Genomic DNA, 24,451 nt, shown 5'->3' with positions numbered 1-24,451 from the left:
TAGATTTAAGGACCGATATCCTTTCCCGGCTGCCGTTTGAGCGACCTGCGCAGTCAGAGCGCTCAGGGAACGGCGGGGGCTGGCGTTAACGCCCTGACCTCGCAAAGCCATCGCAGCCGAGCCGGCCGGCGCCTCTGGTAATGCTGGGGACGAATAGTGAAATGACGCGTTCGCAGATGTTTCGGAACCACTCAGGATAGTCAAATCTAAACCTGTCTGTGAAGAGCTGCAGAAGGACCTCATGGCATCAAGGCAGACGAGTGATAAATTAGCAGATAAAATAACCCTGCTAATCTATATGCAATGAAGCTCTCTAAATTAGCTGATGTTTGTGGCATTATTACGGATAGGGCTCTGAAAACGGCCACCTCGTACTCACAGGAGGTTAGAAATACAAACAAAACTGTGGGATCTGTTAGAAAAGGATTAACAAACCAGAAAACAGATTATAGTGCGTGACATACGCGTGCTTGCGTGGTATTGCTCTGTCTTGAATGCCGCTTGCAGATCGGGCCAGCCCAGCTGGTAAAGCCGCGGGGAAAGGCAACCAGGGAGCTCCGAGGTGGGAGCTGACTCTGTGCGAGGAGAGACCACGGGATTAGAGCTGCCCCACTTGTAAAGGGCACGAGGAGTCGATGACAGGAGCGTGGAAAACAAGGGTATAAAGGAATACACACGGGGAACGACGACACTAAAACTCGAGGCAGGATGCCAGATGAAAGAGTCGGGAAGCAGGGTTAAGTAAATGAGCAGGAGAGGAGTAAGGAGCCTCTTCCGTGGCGTTTCACGGAAGCGGACGCGTAAATGGCTTTTCACGAAAGGGAAGAGGGGGCATTTCAACATATTTGCGATCTTCCCCACACATCCGCTGCTCGTCCCAGCTGGAGCCTGGGCAGATGGAGATGGACCTGGGTCGTTACAGCACTTGTTGCATTGGACCTTTCTCAGAGTCGTCCCATCGGTTTCCTCTGGAGGTTGCAGAATAGGCTGATGATAATAGAGAAATAATCAAACAGTCCCAAAAGGGACCGCAGGCTTCTGGAGGGATGTCCTTTTTAGAAAAGTGTGAAAGGAAACATTTTATCTACTAATATAGTTTGTGGGGATGGCTCAGAGTCAGAAACTTGCATCTAAATACTCCCTTCAAAAGCTTAGGGATGCATTTAAATTGGGAATGGGATTGGAAACGTCCCTTGCTATGAAGTTCGTGAAAGCAAAGACCTAAATGACAGGCTCTGCAGGTCTGGTTTTGCTCTGGAGCTTCCCAAAGGAAGAGCCAGGGAACAAGGAGGAGCCAGGGAGCGGAATGGAAATACTACAGACACATTAGAGGCTTGTTTACACTTCAAAGCTATTCTGGATAACGCAGGGTGTGAGCCGAAAGCATAAAAACTATGCTTATTTAAAATTATTCCAAAATAGGAGTGCCCTGTCCTGCATCAGCATAATCCATGTTTAAAATGGATTATGATAAAGGAGAGCAAGGTGCTTTTGTGCTGCAATACAGGTTTCCCTACATGGAGTTATCCTAATAACTATCCTGAAATAATTCAATTTGTAGACATCCTCCGGTGCACGGTATCAGAGAAGAGCAAACTACACTCCGATACATGATGAAAGTGTGTGCGCGCGCACTATAATATACAGGCGTGAAGTATAATTTCATAATGCAATCATATCATGGAAACCTGACTTTGTTAGGGCACTCTCTGAATCTCAAGGAATTCTTAGACACCGCAGCGATGAGCCACGCAGACAAAGACTCAGGATATGCCTCCAGTAATTACATGCTACGTCCATCGGGTGGAAAGATACCTCCCTCCTCATTTTCCTCTTTGGGTAACTGCAAGGCTCTTGAATGTTTTATGAGGAACAGTCTGGTGCCTGAAAGACCAGGATGCTGCCAATTACCTTTTAATTGGGAGGAAGTTTGATGATTTGGAGTCACTTGTTGATTCTGCCACAGATGCTTAAGACCGACGATGGACGTGTCATGTTGGATCAACTTTCTAAACCCATCGAGACTTCCCAAAATTGTGGACGCCTTCCTTTCTGCAGGCGCACAGAGATGAGAGCAGAGCTTCCCGAGGGTACACCAGGCCAATTCTTGTTTGTCTGAGTCGGTACTGGAGTTCCCCTCCCTGCCCACTGTCAAACAAGGCCATCCCCTGATGTGTTCTTTGCCTTTCCATCCTAAGAGGAGGGGAAAAAAAAAAAAAAAAAAAGGCATTTTACACAATTCAACCCTGATATAAATTCCCACACTGATTACTAGTATTATCGTGGGAAAATACGTGGGATTGTGTCAAACAGTAAAAATAGATTCAGACTCATGGTTTCTATGCTTGTTATAGAACACTCTGGAATGTCAATCCTAAAGGGGAATTGAAAAAAAATCTTTTTTGAATTAATTTTGAATGAATGACAAGTCCAGGGAAACCACATGACAAGCCTTGACAAGTGAGAATGAGGGAAAACATTAACAAAAACTCTTCATTCCCTAACAGTCAGCTATCCCAAGGGTAAACTGAGGTTAACACTCAACTCTGACTCTATACTGTATCATTACCGTAAACAAGCAGAGGTTCTGTTGGCATTCTGCACGGCTTCGGACAGACTAAATAATTACCTTTAAGCAGGTTACCTTAAAAGCAACAGGGTAATAATAGCTCTCGGTACTAAACCAACACAATAAACAGACTTTGCTGACCTGTAGTTAATGCATTCCTTCATATATAAGAGTCCATGAAATTCCATACTTTACATACAGCATCCGAGATGCCACACCAGCAGTCGGCGAAGGAAGTTTTTCCTGTTAGTGCAACTGAATCGAAACACCAAAGCCAAAACCATTTTCAAATCAGGCAGTAAAAGAGATGTTATTTGCAAGGGCGACAAAACGCTTGCTTCAGAGATTATTGACTTAGCAGCCAGGACGGACAGCGCAGTGTCACACGCAGCGTGTGACTGCAGCCTTAATTATCCTAACAGACTTCGGGAGAAACAGTCTAAGCCCAGCCGTGACACAGAACCTGAACGTGCTGAGCCAGAAGGTAGCATTTCGGTCTTCCTCCCTGACCTCCTTTATAGTGCAAAGAATTCCCACTGTGGCCACCTGAGCATCACTGCATTTTCAATGGGATACCATAAATAGCAATAATAATTCCAGACACTGAATATACACCCAAGCTTTGACCCCATAATCGCAGTGCCGAAGCATTCCGATAGCCTCCCTGAGGCAGGCAGGCAGGAAAAATGATGCCAGCGTTATTCCGGATGGCTCCTTTGTATGTTTTTATCCTGACACCTTCAGATACTTCTCATTTGATTCTTCTCGGCAGAGAAAAGGCTAAAATTACATCCTGCAGTCCAGAAGTATTTCCCATAAGGATAGCTTCATTTTAGTAGCAAAGGTTATAGCCAAAGAAGATTTCTTAAATGGAGACAACAGCTTTTTTTGGGGTGTGAAATGAGTTCAGAGAAAGATCAAGCTACGGCTCCAAGTCAGGAAGTTCTGCAGCGTGTCAAGATGTGTCTGGATGCAACAGTCTTCTCACCCCATGATGGGGCTGTCCGTGCAGAAGCGCCTTGGGTTCCCCTCCTGAGTTTTTCCACTGTACAGAGCCTTAAACTGGTTACAGCATCCCAAAGGATCCCCACGAGGCAGCATTTTCTTGCTGTGACTGAATGACCTGCACTCAACAACAACGATCATCAGTCCACCATCCTCCTCTGCCCACACCCCAAATTTCATGTGTGCTCTGTTATCTCACAGAACAGATAAGTTTCAGCTAATTCTGCAATAGCATTTTGGATTTATTTATTCTTGAGCGCATGCTATAAGTAGTAAATCACACTCTTTCCATAAGCCACTCCAGGTTTTCCACAGCCAAACTCACACTGCGTTACAGACCTGATCAGAGCGGATCCACGGAGGTTTTTACTCGAGGTTTGTAACACAGGTGGCTGAAATACCACCGGCTTTTATTCTGGAGTTCATGAGCGCTCCATCACACTTTGGAGACTTTACTGTTTCTGACAGCTACGTGGAATTGTAAACGGAGCACTTACCTGTATTTCCTGCGCAGATTCCATCATCTAGGGACGTTTCTTTTCCAACAGCTTTACTTCTCAGCATGCAGCGAATATTTTTTAAAAAAGGAGCATTTCCTATGAAACCATTTCATCTAACACAATCAGCATATCTATTTGCTTTAGGAGAGTTACATTTACGTTCCAGTAGCACCTTGTTGTGCCCTCAGACGTCAAATCCTTGTCGTATTGGGCCGTGCACAAGGAGTTCTTACCCCAAAATTTCTATTTCAGTAGACAAGATTACAAAGGAAATAGTTACCTTTATCTTACAGAACACGGATGTGACATAGAGTTAACGTGATTTGCAGAGGGAGACATAGGGAGTTTGGGAAAACACTGGGATCCCAACCCAGATAATGCAAGTCTAGCACCATAACTACAGAAAAACAAAATTAATTTCAACGGTCCATTTCAAAGATATAGACTTTAAGTTTATTATTTTATTTCCAGTGATAAAAAGTTATCTCCTTTAAGAATCCCCGTTCTACTTTGCTGTCTGTTGGCTCTTTGCAAAAACAAAGGCAGGAAGGCGTTCAGGCTAGGAGGGCAATACATCAGATGTTTGCGCTGCGGGTGCTACGGGCGCTGCTGAGGAGGAGACTAGTGGAAAGGCCAGTTCGCTCAGTTCGGACAACGAAAACAGCCTTTCTACACCCTCTTTGTAATGTGCTGCTGTTTTGACTCTTAAATGGACCCTGGCACCAGAGGGAATTGCTTCAGCCCAGACCTCCCACTCCTGACCCATTTTCATTTCATTTCCTCTCGCCCAGCCTTGTCATATGTCAGGCGCGTATTATACCTTTTAGAGTTTCCTGCTAATTTGGTCATCACAGGGCGCCTCCGGAACACCACGGTAATTACCATGCTAAATCAGACTAGTCTTTTAGCACAGATAACTCCGGCTCTGCCCCGTTCGGGATCTCTTCGCGAGGAAGATGGGGTTTGGCACAGATCTCCAGAGCCACAATTGGAGCAAGCGCATCCGCAGCCCCGCGCGGGGACGGCGAGCCCATCGCTGCCTCGGCACGGCCACGCGTGCGCCGGGTTTCGGGCAAGCTGGGAAGCGTTTGGCTGTCCCCAGGAAAATGAGCAAGGTGAAAGGTGGGAAACCTGTCCAGCCTATGGAGCACCTTTCACAACATTTGGAAGACAGACAGATGGTTTAGAGAACCACTATAGGTCTTAGGCGGTAAAGTCTGAAGATTTTGATGAAAAGGTAAAAAAAATAAAGGAACATCCCTGTTTTAAAGTTTTCTTAAAAAAAACCCCAACTCGTCAGCGCCTTTGAATCTGTGGAGCCGTGGAGTAATTCAGCTGAGCGCTGTGAGGAAAAATAGCTCTGTTCAGTCCCGTTTGGGGCAAAGATTTTTCTCTACTAATGCCATGTGTTAATAAGCTTTTTCACAGCTTTTGAACATAAAGAATCTTTTGGTTTAGTTCTGCGCAAATTTTGGAGCCAACGTGGAAACCAAAACCAAAACCGTATGGCTTTGCAGCTCCTAAAAACATCAGCAGAGGTTAACCTCAAATCTTCAACCAGCTTCTGTAAACATCGGGGATGAAGGCAAGCTGACCTCTGGCAGTGTTCGCACAACCAGCCTTCCTGATGGTTCGTCAAAGCACGGGCAATAAACACTAAGGTAAATACTAATACACAAACCTCGGAATATCAGATGTACCAGACCAAAGCCCCGAGTGTGATGAGGTTTCTCATGTGCTTTGAGCAAATTCTGTAAGACAAATGAAATTAGAACCCAGTTTTAATTGTTTTCTTCTTGGAGGTGCCCACTCAGAACTACATAATTTTAAGGATGATTATAAAAAGAAATGAGAAGAGAAACAGGTTTGAACCTTATCACTTTAAATGAGAGAAAATAAGAAATAAGTAAACTCTGGAGATCCTTTTATACCCTGTACTTGGCCTTGCCCAGTAACAGAAGTTTCAAAGATTCAAGAAGCTGCCGATCAAAAAAAGAAAACCACAACATCATCTGACAGCTTAGGAAGTGTCTTCCCCATTCCCAGATGTCAGAGTCTGGTTATGTACTTTAAAGTTTCTGATTCCCATATACTCCAACTGTGGACATTTTAATTACACAGACAAGTGCATTTTCTGCTGAACCTAGGACCGTAATGACATCTTTCAGTCGTGGCCTCAACACACTAGATGGTTGTTGGGTAAAAGCAAATGAATGGGTTATAATATTCCACATTCTAAAACAGCCATTTCAGACTTTTCCTGATTTTTTTTTCTTAAGCAATTTTTTTTTTTTTTTGCTATGCAGTCACAGAAAGTTCTCTGAAAATAGTATCACATGGTGCTGTAGCTTTTCCTCCCCAACATACTGTTGCTGATAAAATACTGTGAGCATCCTCACTTCAAGCACATAGCAGTCAATGTCAAAAGCACTTTTGTAAAGGAGAATTATCTTAAAAAAATTAAAGATGTACTTTAATTTTACCTCTCTGCTCTTCAGTGCTTGGACTATTAGAGGATGGATCCTAGCTACTCTTTCTGGTTGTTTTGACAAGTCACTAGCAATCTGAGCCTTCACTTGTGAAAACACGGATAATTATCTGTTTCATGGGACAACAGTCTGACACTGGTGAAAAACAAAATGCGCACCTTCCAAGGGAAGAAACAGCCTCGTACATCCTATCTGCCACCACCGGACGAGGCATTAATCTGTCCTCTGTAGCGCTGAGTTTCTGTGACTATCAGATGATCTGCACAGAGATGAAGAGGCCAAACAAGTTTGCGAGGAGGCGGCGGTGTGCGTGCGAGATCACTGCCCTCTGCTGAATGGGGAGGTTGGCAGGATGCGCAGAATCTCGCCACGGCCGAGTCCCCCCAGCTCTGGTAGCGGCATCTGTTGCTTTTCAAGTGCAGCCTTTAGCAAGAGGAGATCAAGCATCGCCTAAGCCCACAAGCATTTTGGTGGTACTGTAGTAGGATACTGTCAATAATCCTCAAAATACTGGCACAACATACGACGGAGCCTGCTTTGTCTTCTGTAAATTAACCAAGGGAGATGTACCATTTTCATGTTTGTGCATAAACACTAGAAATATTTGACAACATCAAGGAAACCTCTACTAAGCAAAAGGTACTTTACCCAAATCAAAATACGCTTAGCCAAGTCATCGTTTCAGACAATTAGATTACTGTGCTGGCCTCACCTTGTACGGTTGCCTTAGAGTTAATTTATAGATCCAAACTTACACTACATTTGCTACTATTCAGATCTATCCACATTTTAGTTTTACCTCTCTATAGATTTGATCAGCAGAATTTAATTTTTAATAAATCTTGCTAACCTTTAATGCTTTACTATATTACACAGGGAAAAGAACATACTGGCAATTCTGAAACAGATACTTTTAAACATTCTTTCCCCTCACTGTTCAACAGCAAAGGGTTTTCTCTCTTCCTTCCACAGCTGTCTTGAGTTAGACTACATGAATACGCTTATTGGGTAACTACCTAATTGCACATTAGCACAGAAACAAAACACTTAAACTGTCACTTTACATTTTCAAGGCAACTAACTTATTTTTAACATAGTCCTCAGCTGTCCTCAGTCCTCTGAACACAGAGGTTCAAACCAATGTAGTCAAGAATATGGAAAAAAGAGAAGTTGCATGCTTTAATGCCACTATTTCCATCTTGCTTTTTAAAATCTGTTAAAACAACTTATGTCTGTTTAGTTTGATCAGTGCTTACATGAAAATTTCCTGCACTTAATTACTGTTGATGGCAGACTGATAACAACCCATGGAAACTCTGTATAAGGTTAAACCTTGAAAGAAAAAGAATTAAAAATGGCTTGAAGGATAAACTTTTTATGAATAGGATAAATTTATTTTTCTTCACAGACACAACATGTACAGTTCTTCACAGGTAGCAAAGTGAGAGGATTTTCCTTCTTTAGATGCCAAGCTGTTTTATGCCAAAGAATTATTCTGTCCCTGCTTCAGATTGGAAAATGGAATCAACCAAATCCCAAGCACTATGAACGTAATCCGTAATGTCAGCCCTGGCATCGGCTGATACTTCTGGTAGGAACCTACTGTCAAAACTAGAGACAAGAGCAAACGAAAACGCATCCTTGGAGAGTTTAGCCTGACCCCCTCTGCTCCTACAGCCTGACTCTGAAAAGTGACAGCTCCATTTTGCTGCAAACAAAGTTTCTGCCAGCGACTGTTTCATCACTTCAGCATGAACAGAAGTCAAACTCAAAGGCTGCTGAGAATACTGTATGGGATTACTCCAAACACGCTTTATCTCTATACCTTTGATTATTCCGTTGCTGCGGAGTCTCTACGTTGGCTCGCTCATTTTTATAAGCCCACCTGCTGAGGGCCCTCAGGCTCACACAAAGAGCGCTCCCTGCCCAGGGCATTTCCCCTGCCCTTGGCTTCTTTAACTGAATGGGGTCATGGACTTCTCGAACTGGAAAAGTCTTGGGAGAACACGGTGAATCAGCTTGGGGCGCTCTCCCCCACCCGTGGTTCCAGATAAAGGCTGACTACAGCAACAGGGGAGGTAGTCTGGTAGCTTTTACCTTTCAGCCATTTCAATTTTTAACTGTGTCTGCGCTCGGCTGTCACTTGCCATCCCATGCGGGGAGAAGCCTCATCACTCAAGATGACTTCTAGCCATCTAGGCACTTTTAGGAGAACTCTCCTGACGACATTACAAACTTGTGCTAAGTGCAATTACGCCAGGCAGCTCTGAGTACTGATGACCTCCATGCGCCAATGTTTCTAGCATGCATGAAGGTCTACAACCAAATGCAGATTTTCTTTCATGAAAAGGTTTAATTAACACCAAGAAAAAGACCCACAAGCACTGCACCTACGCCCGCCCGGACACTTCTTTCAGCAAAGCACTCCGGCAGTAAGGTGGCCTGAGGCACAAAGTCTCTGTTCCCTTGTAAACCGATCTTAGAGCAAACTCCAAGCTCTTGGAGAGATGAGCTGGTGCAATGATCTGTTACAGGCACAGCGTTCAGGAAGAGCCCATCTTTAAACAGGAAACCTAAAAGGAGAAAAAGTGCCTTGTTAACTCTTTAGGCCCTGAGGCTTTGGTAATAAAACATATGGTCAGAATTACCAGCCAAAGCAAAGCACAACAGCTCCCCGTGGCTACAGTGCCCTAGGAATACGTTACCTTGGTTCACAGCATAAATCTTTTATAATATGAAGAACCAAAAACTTGTTAGTAGAAAGCAATACTTTCGTGCAGTGCTCAATTCGTTCAGAGATTTCTTATGAAAGAGAGGCCTGTCATGATAAATACAGATGCTTTTCAAATGGAAAGGTGAATTCTTTCCAAAAGGGATTCCTGGATTCTAGGCAAAATATGGTTTCCAAAAGCTTTAGAGCTAAACTTGAAGCAGGTAAGAAGTTTCCTTCTCCTTAAGTAATGCAAATGGGAAACTTAAAACATTGATTTTTTTTTCACACAGATTCCATATATTACTGTTAAAAAATGAAAGTTGAATGCTTCTGAATTTAAAGATCAGCACTGTAGGCTTTTAAAACAATCCAAAGTTACAGAGAAAAAGTATTACACCTTTCCTTAAAAAGTGTAAATTCTTGGAAAGTCCTCAAAGGAATCTACTCCATTAGAGGCTAGAGTCCAATCTCATTGTGGGCCAATTCTTTTGTTCTCCTGCTCTGCAATAAAGGGCTGTATTTATTCATTCCTAGAGGTTGCTGCTCTGTTGGCTTCTGATGCAACCCCTTCCTTCTATCTTTCACTCAATGGGGGATTCAGATCCCAGTCCCTGCCCTCAGGCAAAACATATGTTCCACTCCAACCTGAATCCAACGAGGGTGTTTGCAAGGGAATAATTGTTTTATGTTTATTAATCACCTGCATGCAAATAGGTGCCAATAAAAACTCCAGGCAGATTCTCTGCCAGACTCACATGATCAAATAGCACCACACCCCAGTTTTGGTGTCTGAAATAATGAATACCTCCAATAAGGAGACATGGCTACTTTGATATGCAGTGACAAAAATATCACATCAGCTCAGCCACTCTACAACGATGACTTCGAAAAGAGAGACAAGAAACTTGCAAAAACATTCAACATCAGTGGTAAAATAAATTAGAGATGCTGCCTATTAAGCTAAACAAGTACATTAATGCAACATGAAGGGGTGAGATTTCAGTCGCAGAACTAGAACACTCACTCCGCTCATGTTAAACGTGACCTGCCAGGAGAAAATAATCCTGCTGGGGACTTCCTTTCTTACACTGTAAAAAAGTTTGAAGAGGTTTTTAAAAGACAAAGTAAATTTTAGCAAAATGTTTCAGAGAGCCATTGCAGCAATGACTACAACAAAACCAGCTGATAATCAAACTCACTCTGGAAAGAATTAAACTACAAAACCTGATGGGACCTCAGTTAAGAATTAGATTTAAGTAGGGGTGTTCGTAAGAGGCAGGATGAGATCAGGCACTGGAGCTGCAAATTTCTTCTGTGACGTTAAGCGAGTTTCAGTCTCCAATCCAGTTCTCATCTGTTTATTAAGATGGGAATACTCGGTCTTTTAAGACTGACAACTTTTGGGGGAAGAGACTTTCTCAAACACACCACCGAGGCAAGGCCAAGAAGGCTTTGACCAACACACGCAGTTGGGTCTGCCACTTACCTTTCCCAGCTGAGAACTTGGGTGTTACACCACGCCACACAAGTACTACACTCTGCATGCAACCTCGTAGACATCCAGCCTTCCATTTCCGAGATTCTTTTTCCAAGCTTATTCAAACATAAAATAAGCACCCAAACAGAGCATTTTAAATGATTAACTCATTCAATGCAAATTCAAGTAGGGAAGCGGTCTCAATGAAAATCATTCTCAGAAGAATCCCTTCTGGGCAGACTGCAAGTATCAGCCACATGATAGTTATCTGAGGCTGTTCTGTGAACAGAGTTTTTATACGGAAGCATCATCGAGAGCCTAGACAGATCAGTGATTATTCTTATGGAAACAAAGCTCTAGCTAGTCAAGAGTAATTCAAAGATGTATGAAAAGTACTGCAGTTTTCTTTCTCATTGAACTTCTTTCATGTACTTCTAAATGTACAGACATATCAATTAAGAAAAATCACGCAATTGATACATCAGTTTGTATTTAAAATAATGTAGTTACAAGCCTACTGTGCCAGCAGGAGAATGTTCTTTCCCAGTAACAGAACCATGGCAGGTGAGTTAAAAGTGACACTAGCATTTTAATCCATTTTACTTGAAAAATCTTTCATTTTTCACTTGGATTAGAATTCCAGACTGGTTTGGGTGGGAAGGGACCTCAACGCCCATCCAGCTCTACCCCCTGCCATGGGCAGGGACACCCTCCACTAGCCCAGGTTGCCCAAAGCCCCATCCAACCTGGCCTTGACCCACTGCCAGGGAGCCAGGGGCAGCCACAGCTTCTCTGGGCAACCTGTGCCAGGGCCTCACCACCAGCACATGGAAGAACTTCTTCCTCACATCTCATCTCCATCTCCCCTCCCTTCAGCTTCAGGCTGTTCCCCCTTGTCCTGTCACTCCCTGCCCTTGTCACCAGCCCCTCTCCAGCTTTCCTGTAGCCCCTGCAGGGACTGGAAGGTGCTCTAAGGTCTCCCCGCAGCCTTCTCTTCTCCAGGCTGAACAACCCCAACTCTCTCAGCCTGTCTCCATGGCAGAGGTGCTCCAGCCCTCGCATCATCTCCGTGGCCTCCTCTGGACTCACTCCAACAGCTCCATGTCCTTCTTGTCCTGGGGACCCCAGAGGTGGATGCAGCACTGCAGGGGGGTCTCACCAGAACAGAGGGGCAGAATCCCCTCCCTTGACCTACTGGTCATGCTGCTGGTGGTGCAGCCCAGGACACGGTTGGCTTTCTGGGCTGTGAGCACACATTGATGGGTCATGTTGAGCTTCTCCTCCCCCAATACTCTTAAGTCCTTCTCCTCAGGGCTGCTCTCAATCCATTCTCGGTGCAGCCTGTAGTTGTGCTTGGGATTGCCCCGACCCATGTGCAGGACCTTGCCCTTGTTGAACTTCATGCAATTCACATGGGCCCACCTCTCCAGCCTGTCCAGGTCCCTCTGGATGGCATCTCTTCCCTCAGGCCTGTCGACTGCACCACACAGCCTGGTGTCATTGACAAACTTGTTGAGGGTGCAAGATTGAAACTAAGTAAAACAAAAGCAAATTAAGGCTTTGAAAACTTGATTATTTTTTTTTTAATAAAGCAAACAGTAGTAACATCTTTGGAAAAATAAAGTGGATGCTGTATGTTTAGCATGAAACACTTGCCCAGTGTTTGCTGAGCTTTAATTATGAGAGCAGATGACAGCACATTGTCATCTAGAAAATATAGTACCAGTATTCCCACACGTAAGAAAACTTGGAGGGGGGAAGTAAAAATCTCAGAAGAAAGGTAAGTAACCTGAATGCACACCCATTAATGGTAAATCAAGTTTCATCTTCACTGTGGAACAGTTTACGTAAATACTCAGGAAGGATCAGTGGAATAAAAAGATAAAACTGGCTATATAAATGTCAATCTTTATTTGATCTCCCAGTGCAGTACATGACTTGTGTACTTCAAATGGATAGAAAAAACAAAAGAACAAAAAGACAACTGCTGAAGAAAGATCTCAGGGGTTAGGACATTGCTTTTGGAAGGGGTATATTGTCCACTTCATGGATGCCATCTTTGTCAATGAACCGGGCATTGAAAGAAGTCAGATTTAGGATGAAGCGTTTCTGAAGCTGTTCAACAAAAGACAAAGACAAAAGAGATGAGATTCATTCAAAGCTTAAATTATGCTCTCCTTTTTATTTAAGGGATATGCTGTTGCACATCAAAATTTCCATCCTGGTGCTAGTGACCTGAAATATGAGGAACTAGAGTGTTTTTTTTCACTGCTCAGGAATCAATTAGTACGAGTTTGTTATAAGACTATCCATGCTAGACAAGCCTAGGCTAGAGATGCAAAAATACACAACCTGGTTAACAAGGAAGACATTTAAGCAGGAAGACAAGTGGGCTACAACTTAGGGCACAAAGTATATGTATCAAAAAGACACTTCAAAGAGAACTTCTTCCTGAGGTTTCCCCAGATGTTTCTTCCCAATTACATTCGATCCAATCTCCTAAAGACAAGGATAAAGAGTATTTTCCTACAATAAGACCCTTTGAGTCTAAAAGGTTATGTTTATGCTAAAATTGATCATGAACTTCAAGGTCAAATCTTTACCTCAGTTAGATATCACTTCACAAGCTCGAAGAGAAGTACACTTAGAAGTATATACTGGTGAAGTATAATACGAGTAACAGAAGGATGCTTGCATTATGTTCAGAAGAAATGTAAAAAGTCAAAGACTGTCTGTATCAATATTATGCTAAGCATGGAGGAAGAAGAAGTAAAGAAAAGCAATTAAGCTTTAAGTTTATGTTCTGGAGGACATGAACCATGCTAAGACAATGCAAGTGCCCACAAATCCTTTTCCTCAGTAGCTATCCCACATCTGGTCAATGTGCATTTATTACCCCTTCTGGCAAAGGCAGCAAAAAAAATGCGACAAGGGGAACCGGAAAATATCAGCAAATGAATGCAAACAAACATTCCTTTCTCAAGATCCTAACTGGCTAAGTTTGGCAACTCACCTCCTCTAGACATTTTTTTAGGAGCTCCACAGCTTCCTCACGTGTGATACCTGAAAGAGAAAACATCCACAGATTGATTGAATTAGAGGCCATCTCTCTCAAGAGAAACTTTATTAAATTTAAACAACTTTTCAGCTGAGCACCAAAACCTCTCCTTCCCAGCTCACGGAAAACACTTTCCAGATGTACTGAGGATGCCCTGCACCAAAGCGCTCTCACTGCAACAAGCCATTGAGAATCGATTTGTTACACTGAATGGGAAGCATGACGGAATTTTGCCTCCCATGGCCAGGGACTGGGCTTTGGAGAAGTCCAGCCGTCTCTCTCTCCTTGAGTTTATTACAGTTTTAAATCAGCTCCATCTGTCCACAGCCGGCTGCAAGTCAGTGACAGTAGGCGGAGATTGGTTTTAGTGTTACGTTCCCTGCTGGGTATTAGTTTTAATAATGGGAAAGGCACGTGTGTGATGCCCCTGCTATTCTCACACATTAGAATAAAATCCAGTGCTCTACAGGGATGGCAAGCCATGACAACATATTGTAGCTCACTATTTTTCTCTTTTCACAAGGTATGGTGAAAATGGAGCAGCATAATTTTCAAGGGATGTGACTGAAAAAAAACCTAAGCTCTGTGGATCTCACAAAACTCGTTTCTACAGTTTGTTTCAGACCTGCATCCACTGCTCGGGCAGAAGTCCCACTAGAATAACATCGCCAGCTCATAGCTACGTTTCTTGCAGGAGACAGATGAAAGGATTACTAAGCGAACATCTCTGCTATGATATTAAACTCAGCTTTGCACACAGGAGTAACATAGTTTTGTAGCTAAAGCCAAAGATGTCAGATTAACAATATTCCAAGCTTTGTACATCTCATCTGTGAAGTGGGGATTGGGCCATGTTTATTCCTTGGCAGCATAAGAACTGGATTATGATTCTGAAATTTTAATTTCAGACAGGTATAGACATGTACAAGAATTACGATCAACAGCTACCACGTGCCTAAAACTAAACCAAACCAAGCAATCTTCAGCACCACCACTTCAGAGCACTGAAGATAATCTTGCTAGGAATATCTTTTCACTCATATGTTTTCGCACACAAAGCCAATCCAAGATACAGAGCAATAGGATCTGGGACCGCCTTCTGAAGACTGATGCTCTGGGAAAATGTACAGGTCGTGGTCAACAGACAAGCAAGTAGAAGATAAAGTTATCAAAATGTTATTTATTAAAAACAGACTACTAGCAGCTAATGGTCCAGGAGAGTTCACTCACGTTTGAGAATAAACTGAGACTTCCTTCACTTACAGTCTGTTATGCTTCAAACAGGAAAACACTTTAAGGAGTTGACTAGTTTCACATTACTATTTCAGCAAAAACAGAAGGCTATCTTTAAAGCTACATTTATTCTAACAAAAAGTCGAGTTCAAATCTGTAGCACCACAGCAATTGTGCTGGACCATCTGACTCAGCAAACGTCAATTTCAGTTCAAACCTTTAATTTATTAATCTCTAAGAGGAGAATTTTCTTCTCCATAGACTCCACTTACTTGGCTTGTAATAGCGGTCAAGGATGCTGAGGGTAAGGAATGCACCATATCCGTGTGCTGCAAAAGGAGCTTTAGCCAGAGCTGCAAGGTAATCCATGTAGTAAAGGGCAGGACCTTCATGGTCATCATAGCCAGCCAGGAGAAGGTTGACGTGGTAAGGGGTCTACAAACAGAAACGATGCTTTCATTAAAGCAGCCACACCCGAATCTTTGAATCTTAATTCCCCATGCCACCTACAGAATAGCAACATAGTTGGTTTCACAATTCTTTGCCATAAAATGCTACTAGCAACTACATCAATACTGTCTGCAGGAGATCATGGATCTCCACCTAAAAAGGATAGGGTCTTTTGGTAATACGGAATGTAGAAACAAATATAAACATAAAACTCTGCTTCTCCTGAAAACTGGTGGTTTTTTTTTTTTTTTTAAAGCTTTCATGGCACATTTAAACTTAAGAAAACTTTAATTATGTTTTCATACCAGATTCATCTCAACATAAACTTGTGGATTTTTACTGTCAACATGTGAGCACAATGTGAACATTTTGCAGTTTATAAGAACTTCTTTGTTAATTTAACACGCTCTTTTCTCAGTCACACTACTGCTAACCATAGACCATTTTAGCACATATGAAAGCTTACATACAGTGTGAACAGTTATATACACTGTTTCGTTGACTCGTTAATTGGCAGTTAGATTTTTATTGCATGTACCAAGTTTAATCTTTAATATTAGGCTAACTTGATCAAGTGAGTGAAGAAGATCTAAGGAATTGGTTCATTTCTATTTAAAACTGACCACTAAGATACAGCACCATCATGTCAGCAGTAGCCTTTTTGTTTGGTTGGAAACAGTTTTCTTACACTAGAAATTTAGGCTGCTTTAGCTGCTGTCTTCTCTGATTCCTGTTTATGACTTCAGCAAGAGCCTATCAGATAAGATTGAGAAATATCGACATCTTATCCAAAAAGACCATGTAACTGCATTAATGTAACCATGCCTTTTTATTGTGCTGCACTTGCAAGTTTAGCAATTCCTTCGCCATTTTCTTCGTGCTTTAAAAGTTTAGTGTGTTCCACCCACCATGATGAATAAAGCAGATGTCCCTATACATCTTCTTCCAAGATGTGTACTTTAAGATCATGAAACATGCATGCACTCTATTTTTAATGTAGGGTCAGAAGAAACTTTTGGAATTTTGTATATTTTTTTAAAACACCTTTTATATACTTCCAGTATTTTCACATTTACATACTGTTTCTTATTAAAGCAGTCATAGTAACAGGATATCTCTTAAAATGCTGGAAAGCCTATATCAACAAAGCAACAAAAAAATGATGAAGCAACTAACAGTAGATTAGAACGAGCAAACACAATTTCACCCTAAAGCCAAAGCATTAACTTTATCACAGGAAAAAGTTCATTTTGATACTGAGCACAGTGAATTTGCACTCAAAAAAAATCCACAGGATACTCTATTTTTTACTTTCACCATATAGTAAGAAAGAATAAAGCAGGCTACAGTTATATATCAAACATATCACTGTAAATTCTGTGATTTAATCTTCAAAGCATTCAAGAATATTTGGAAACAAGTTACCATGCAGCTGTATTCATTTAATTAGTCTGTATTTCATCATGTATTTATTCTGAAACATCACACGAGTTGATATTTAAGAGCCATGACACAAGATCACTCAAATTATTGTGTGACTTTGAATTACCAACATTGGCATATGCGAGATACTCAACCATAAATAAATAGCGTTATACAGACTTAAACAAACCTAAGCTGTTTTTCAGTTGTAAGTTCACCCGCTAACGGTCTATGAGACAAATTCTTCAAACTCAAATGTAAATAAAGTGTCCCTCATGCCTTCCTGTTATTCAAGAAAGGCAGAATTTAAGCACCTCTCAGTGCTGTCTTAATGGGACTAACACCTCTATGCTGGGACTGGTTTTCCTTGGACATTTCAATCCTTTTGTCCATTCCAAAGGCAGCCTTGGCTTTTGTAACTAAATCTATGCCAACAGTTCTAAAGTCTTTAGTAGATTGGTGTGACCTACAAACTACCGAATGACTACCAAATCAGTGGATGACTGACACTCCAGGATTGATGCCCCCTGCCAAACTTACCTTCCTATTAGAGGCAATACTTCTCATCCCAAGTAGCTTTGCACTTTATGCTGTTTGATTTAAAATAACTACTGCAATTAAGAGATGTGTGAAATTCTTCAGAATTTACAGCTGAAGCGAACAGTTGTGATAAATACACTAAACCAACAAGATCAGCAGCGGGAGGCAGGGCAGTGACAAGCAGCGGTGTGACATCTGGCGGAAGCCAAAGTCACAGCAAGGGGGGAAAGGTGGGAGCGAGGAAGCATCCTGCCAAGCGTGGACAAGAAGAGAGGAATTGACAGTCTTCCTTTGGACTCAGGCCAGAGCCTGTCACCTATAATTAAACGTAGCCTCACAAGAAGAAACTGAACTTCATCGGGTTTGGAGGGGCAGAGGGGTATTATTCCTATTCCCCACCATCATGCAAGCCCAGCAGGATGTTAAGTGTACTAACCCCGGCACTTGATTCAGCAAGTGAATCTACTGAGATGCTGGAGCAGGTAACAGTAAAGAGAACTACAGCACCACTCACCCATGCGAAAGCCAGTTGGCTCCAAAGCAGTTTCTAGGTTTGCCTCAACTGTAACAGATGAATGGAAGCCAACAAAGGTTCTTTTCAGACCCTACTACAGAGTATAAACCCCAACTTTTGAAAAGCGTCATTACACTTGATACTTTGCACCACAAGAACAACTTGAAGGCACTGCCTTAACAAGACAGCCATACCCAAGATATCAGGAACTTTGACTACATGAGCCACAAGGTTCACAAATGACATCAAACGAGATCACAGAGGGAGGAACACAGATGGTGATTAACAATGCAGAACGAGCTCTATTTAGGGCTAGGCCATGACAGCACTATAATGCCTGAAAAACTATTGTTTCAGTGTTACCCACTCCCCTTCACACACTTTCTAGCCCTCTGTATCAGAAACACCTTCACACAGTGAATGGCAATACAGCAACAAACTACCTTGTCCCCCACCAAACTTCTTACTTCAAAACTATTTTCCTGTTCCTAACAGGAAGTGGTGGCATGTTTTACCTTTTTCATTTTTTATTTTTATCATCCACATACTTAAATTAGGAGCCTCCAGGAATCCTACATGCAATTTAAACAGATACAGAGAGCTAGTGTTAAACCTTCTGGTATCCCACAAGTTATCATGAAAATGTAACAAAATTCACAGGAAAAAAATTCTGATGGCAAGGTTTGTATCATCGAGTTCTAAATCCCCCAAACAAGTCATTAAGTGCTATTTTTAAAGAAAAAAAAAAAAGAGTTCTCCCTACAGTATACAGATCACTGTAGTGTGACAGTGGTGTCAGAGTGCACCACTTGCTCCAGGGTATTGCCATCTGCAACAGCACAACATTTTGTCTCCAGTAAATAAACACATCTGCCTTTGCCAGTGCCCTCCCCACTGTGCTGCCCATCTGGAGCAGGTGAGCTGGAAGACAGGCGTGGGCTCAGGAATGAGGGGAGACACAGGGAGGACCAGGCCTCAAGGGAGACGGCACAGAGGAAGAGAACAGTCCTACATCAATGTCACATCCTGCTGGCCAAGTTTACCAAAAAGCCTGTTAAATTACTCCTGGTAGCGGTACTTTAAACCCTATGTAAGAAATGGCTGCTTCTGCTGAAGTGAGCAGGACATTCATTTGGTGTCAGCCTCACCTACGCCATCTGTGCAGGACAGACAACCTTGAGACAAGCCACCAGCCCCAGACAGCCATCTGGGCCAGGCACCCAGCAGCATCGCTCCTTCACATCAACCTCAAAAACTGCACAGAGTTTCACAAAACACACACAGACCTTCCGAATCACATCGGAGCAAAAGCTAAAGCAAGCAGCATCACTGCCAACCATCATGTACCCACCATGCTTGATCCATGTAGTGAAGTTGTTTAAACCAGAAGAGTAGTGTTTCACATATGAGACTGCATTGAGTTCTTCCACTGACTCACTCTAACTTCAGTAACTTGAAAACATGCCTGCAGCTGTGATCCACGTCAGAAATGAGAACAATGATCTCGGGTTGTTCCTGCGGATGAGTTCTTTCAGAAGGGTCTGGGCCTCACTCCACACACGTGGAATTCTCAGCAAGACAGCTCTGATGTTAATACTGGTCTATTTGCTACTGTAACACATCACTGCAGGCCTGTGCAGTACAGCCTTAGAAGAGCAACGTAATTTATCCCAAGCCCTATGCCTGACAGAGCTGTTCAACTTAGTTCTCAACATCCTATTTCTTCTTGTTTTCTTTCATACAGCATGTTGAGAAGAATGCCAATGAAATGCTTCCTAACCCATCTGCCCCTTCATGACATCTTTTCATACTTCAAAAAAATTACCATGAGAAATATCAGTAATTGCAGTTTAGTAACTTGAAAATACAGCTCCAACTTGGATTTGATGTTTACTGAAAGCCTCATGTTGCTATTTAAAAAAGGGACTTGTTTTGCTAAGTACATCAAACAGCTTTGCTCTATTAAATCATTTTCCAAGAAGATTAAACGGATTCAGTACATTTGCATGAAAACTCACAACCTTATCTCGATGTTAAAGAGGCTTAATTCACTTAGCTCTCTGCAGTGTTTGTGACAAAATGTTTATTGGGCCCACGGCTGGAATTTTAAGACTACAGTTGCATCAGTTATCAATAAGTGATGTGATAAGTTTTTTTAAATAAGCAAATCAAGTTATATTTTAATAAAACATCCTTTCAAAGTGAATTCATTACTAAAGACAGAAGCTGCCACCTTTTTCATCAGACTCCATTACTTGAAAATGGAAATTTTCCCCTGTAAGCCTTTGCCAAAATATTTCAGCTGTTACTCACTCGACTCCGAAGATAGTCAGCTAGGTTTCGTCGTGTAAAGTTTGCAGCTGCAGTAGGAGACAATTCATAACCTGGAGAAGAAATGTGTGTATTTGATAACAGTAAAAATCCATATTCATGTTTCACTTCCTGACTTTCCATTCCTATTTTGAAATAACAAGATATTCTCTAATGACAAAATGTTACACCATTTGTCTAACTCCAGTTTATTCTGAAAGCTACAAGCCTAAAAAGGGCCCTCAAAATACAGGTAGCTTGTATCTGTACAGACCATTACAATATGTAGCTTAAAAAAATTAAGATACTATGGGCACGTAGCCTGAATTTTTCAGTCAGGTACATCAGGAAAAGCGGTAACAGTTGTCATGCAATGGACATATTAAGAGAAAAACCTATTATTGTGTCATTGATACTACAAATAGGTTAGCTGGGCTTTGGATAAACCTCTTGGTTTATGCTATATAATCCAATCTCCATTTCTTAGTCCTGCCCTCACTACCACCTTTGCCTGACACTAAAAACGCAGAAATCCTTGAAGCTGGAGAAGCTTTGAGAACAGCACTTCCCACCAACATTCACCTGGAAGCTCCACCTATCATCAACTCTCGTTTCCAAGCCATGAGTAACTGTTCTCTTTCACTCACCATTTCTCATTTTGTAGAGCTGAACATTTTTCTGGATGTATTCTGCAAACTGTACAGTGTCTCCAGCCTCCCCAACACACAGGAGTAAGATCTTTTCACTCATCTTAAACATTTTGTCATGGTCTAGGCAAAGAAAAAAAAACCATTAAGAGCCATGGTCATGAGACAGGATAAATTATTTTGCCAGTATCATAACACATGATTTCTTTCAGAAGAAAGGAAAGTACTCAGAACCATATTATGCCCTGGGGCAATACCAAAAAAGCCTTCCTGAGCAAACCCTAACATTCAGCTTCCCACAGGACATCAGACTTGTTAAACACATCAACAGAAACAAAGCTGAAGTGCACAAAGTGCTTCCTTCAGGAAGGAAGGCATTTCAGAAATACATGGTCTTTCTTACATGGAAATGAAGACTAAAGCTTCACACAGAATGTTGTCTGCAGACAAAGTTTAACTTTGTACATGGTGCTTCCTGGGTTCGGGAATAAGAATTTTGCTCAATGACCATTCCACTTTATCTAAATATACTGCCACAGAAACAAGTCCTTTAGTATAAAGCTGAAATACCAACACCTCAAGCAACAGCAATCTTAGGAAATCCAGAACCAAATTCCATGTCAAATGATCCTCTCTTCCTGATATCCAGGACTGTCTCAAAAATTAGCAATTTAGGTGAGTGAGACTTTTTCAAAAACAGGTTTTGGCTTGTCATTATTTTTTGTAAAAAAAAAAAAAAAAGAACATTTAGGTATTGATTATAAATTATAAACCAGCCCACTGATATACAGGGAAATTAAGGAACAGTAAGCTATACTTTTACTCGTAATTGCAGTTTTAAAAACTTGTCTGTGTATTTGAGGGAATCCAAGTTGCCACGATGACAGCACTGAAGACAATCCTCTGCTCATTCTAACACTGCAGTCTCATCTAATTAGCAGACTAGCACTCATATCTGAGACAGAAATACACAAGTAGCTGTTGGTGTGAAAGGAAGACCTCTTCTCTATACTGAAGGTAGGTCTATGGAACATTAAATCTCCACCTCTGCACTTCACTTTCAGTTTACAAAATCCCTGCTGCAAAACAGGTATGAAGTGTCACAATCCTCTAATACGATTCCAGGAGTTACTGAAGTACCTCACAGCTGCACAGACACCGCAGGTCTTAAGAGCTCAGGAAAAGCTGAAATTGATCCGCCCTTGCAATCCAGTTACAAATTAAAGCAAGTATTAGTAAATGTCAATACTCTACACAAATGTCTGAAATTTGTTTAACCTACCCCTTCCAAGGCAAATAATTCCTATGTCCTATTTTCCTTAAAGTTTATTGATAAACTTTCTTTGCGTAAACATTAACTTACAAAATACAAATATAATCACTTTGAACAATCTTTTGTATGTGCCACCACCTTTCACAGCCATCTTTCTAACACTACTCCAATTGACTTTTACAGACCTGAAGTGAAATATTCCAGGTAAAAACACTTCTAGCTATCACATTAATGATTTTATGGAATGTTTATCAATACTGCAATCTACAGGTTTTTTTAAAAAAATAAAAAGAGCTTCTAAATCATGGTGTTTTGATTAAAAAGATCACTACACCAAGTAAACAAGCTTCTAGTCTACACCTTGTAAACAAGCTTCAGTCTAGGTTATTGCAACAGTAGGCAGAAAAATACATTTTAGAGAACATCAAGGGCTTGATAATCTCCCAGATGTTTTACCACATAAAGAAACCAAAACTATACTACTGTTTGCACATACGCCTTGTGCTACAAATTTCACTGACGCTTTTACTTCCACTATTTCCTTTTTTCCATGAATTGCATTTTACCAGTGAATTAGACACAACCAAGTGTTTAATCTCACCCACCGTTATCGCCGCGCAGTTATTTAACACATCCATATTGCGGTACAGAGCAAGGTTTGGGTTAACAAGTTAACGCTTACCTGTAACGGGTAAGTTAACACGACAACCCAACACGGTGCCATCATATTAGCTCAGGATTGCAAACTTTACTCTGAGCAACCGGCCGTTTGAGACCTGGGCTCACCGGGAGCGACAGAGACCGGCCAGCAGCCCCTCCAAGGAACAAGCCCTAAACGGAACCGATCCGCAGCCTTCACCTGCCTGTTCTAACAGCTGCTCCTCAGCCGCAGTCAGAGCCAGAGGCTCGGAGCTGCCTAACCACACACAAGCAGCTCAGCGCTGCTCGCTGGCTCACGCCCGGAGCCCAAGGGCTCCCCGCCGGGCCTGCCCCGGGGAGGGCAGCGCGCACGGCCGGCACAGGCCAAGGGCCCCCCCCCCGCCCCCCCAAGCTACTCGGGCCGCGCCTCTCACCGTGCTTCATCTGGACGATGCTGGAGGCCGCCACCGTGTCGGCGGCCACCAGGACGTAGTCGGGGCCCTGGATGCCGATGAGGTACTCCATGGCCGGCCGCGCTCCGCCGTCCCCTCAGGCCGCGTCGTGACACAGCGAAGCGCCGCCGCCGCCGCCTCCCTCACGGTCGCGCGCAAGCGCCGGCGCGTAGCGATGACGCCACCATCGGCCTCGCGAGACCCGCCCGCCCGGGGCGGCGGTCACGTGGCGTGGAGCGGCGGCAGCGCGCGCTACGCGGGACAGCCTGAGGCGATGGGGCCGGGCGGGGGCTGCGGCCCCGTTTTATAACCCCGCTCCTGCGGTCCGGGGCTGGCCCCAACGGCCCGGGGGCGGCACCCGGAAGGGGCACGGGGGGTGGCGTGAGGCGCTGGCTGCTCCCCACGGAGCCTTGTGCCGCGGGGATCGGCCCGTGGGCAACGGAGCTCGGGGGGGGGGCTCAGCGGCCTCTGTGCTCCCACAGGGCTCTGCCCGGGGCCGGTACGCTCCGTGGGGCCGGCCTGCGCCCACGCTCGGCGGGGCATGGGGCTTCAGGCAGACCCGGGTTTGCTGTCAGGCACGTGTCCCCGGGCTTCGATTTGGGACAAAACCCCGGGAGTGCGGGGCCTCGGCGCCATTCCCAGCCCGGACACGCGGTTTGGTGTTCGCACAGTCCCAGGGAGAGTCTCGGTGCGGAAAGCGAAGCGGTGGTGATCGCGCGTTCCCTTCTCGCCCCACGCTCCGTGGAGTAAAACCGAGGTGGAGAGCGGGGGCTGGCGGCTCGCTGCCCGCGTCGGCAGTCTGAGGGGAGAGACAACCGCTCCAAACCCTGCGTGTGCGGCAGCCGTTCCGTGGGCACAAATTCTTTGGGAAATACACGGCTGGCGCTTCTGCAGCCTCTGATCTGTGTAGTCAAAGGGAACTGAACTGTGAAGAGACAGCGAAATCCTTCCAGGAGCGATGGAGTGATTTATTTGCTGCCCGTCCCTCTGTATCAGAAATGGCCAGCGGTGCCAGCTGTGCGCGGAGCCGAGTCCCGAGTCGCTCTGCGGTGACAGCCCGCCGGCCCGCAGCCGCCAACTACGAGGGCATAGTTGGGTGCGGAGTCCCTGCTGCCGCCCCGACCACCGCCCCGAGCAGAATCGCGGCCGAAGGGGTGAGC

The 24,451-nt window shown here is 43.5% G+C and overlaps 1 protein-coding gene and 1 long non-coding RNA gene across 2 annotated transcripts; both read right to left on the bottom strand.

Annotated features, from left to right (window-relative positions):
• Positions 1–80: 80 nt before the first annotated feature.
• LOC142604803 (uncharacterized) lies at positions 81–5,062 on the bottom strand. The gene is made up of 3 exons (XR_012838639.1): positions 2,711–5,062; positions 1,912–2,193; positions 81–1,051 (listed from the first exon to the last, which is right to left on the bottom strand). It is a non-coding gene; the product is annotated as an uncharacterized LOC142604803 (long non-coding RNA).
• Positions 5,063–12,645: 7,583 nt separating this feature from the next.
• Positions 12,646–23,465, bottom strand: PSMB2 (proteasome 20S subunit beta 2). The gene is made up of 6 exons (XM_075773870.1): positions 23,274–23,465; positions 20,928–21,050; positions 20,284–20,354; positions 15,317–15,479; positions 13,767–13,816; positions 12,646–12,868 (listed from the first exon to the last, which is right to left on the bottom strand). Exons 1-6 carry the CDS (start codon positions 23,362–23,364, stop codon positions 12,761–12,763), a joined length of 606 nt encoding a protein of 201 aa, XP_075629985.1. The 5' UTR covers positions 23,365–23,465; the 3' UTR covers positions 12,646–12,760.
• Positions 23,466–24,451: the final 986 nt, after the last annotated feature.

The sequence above is a fragment of the Balearica regulorum genome, chromosome 22 (assembly GCF_011004875.1).
Source record: "Balearica regulorum gibbericeps isolate bBalReg1 chromosome 22, bBalReg1.pri, whole genome shotgun sequence".
NCBI lineage: Eukaryota > Metazoa > Chordata > Aves > Gruiformes > Gruidae > Balearica > Balearica regulorum.
Note: the sequence above shows the minus strand (reverse complement) of the source record. Positions and strands in the feature narration are given on the sequence as shown.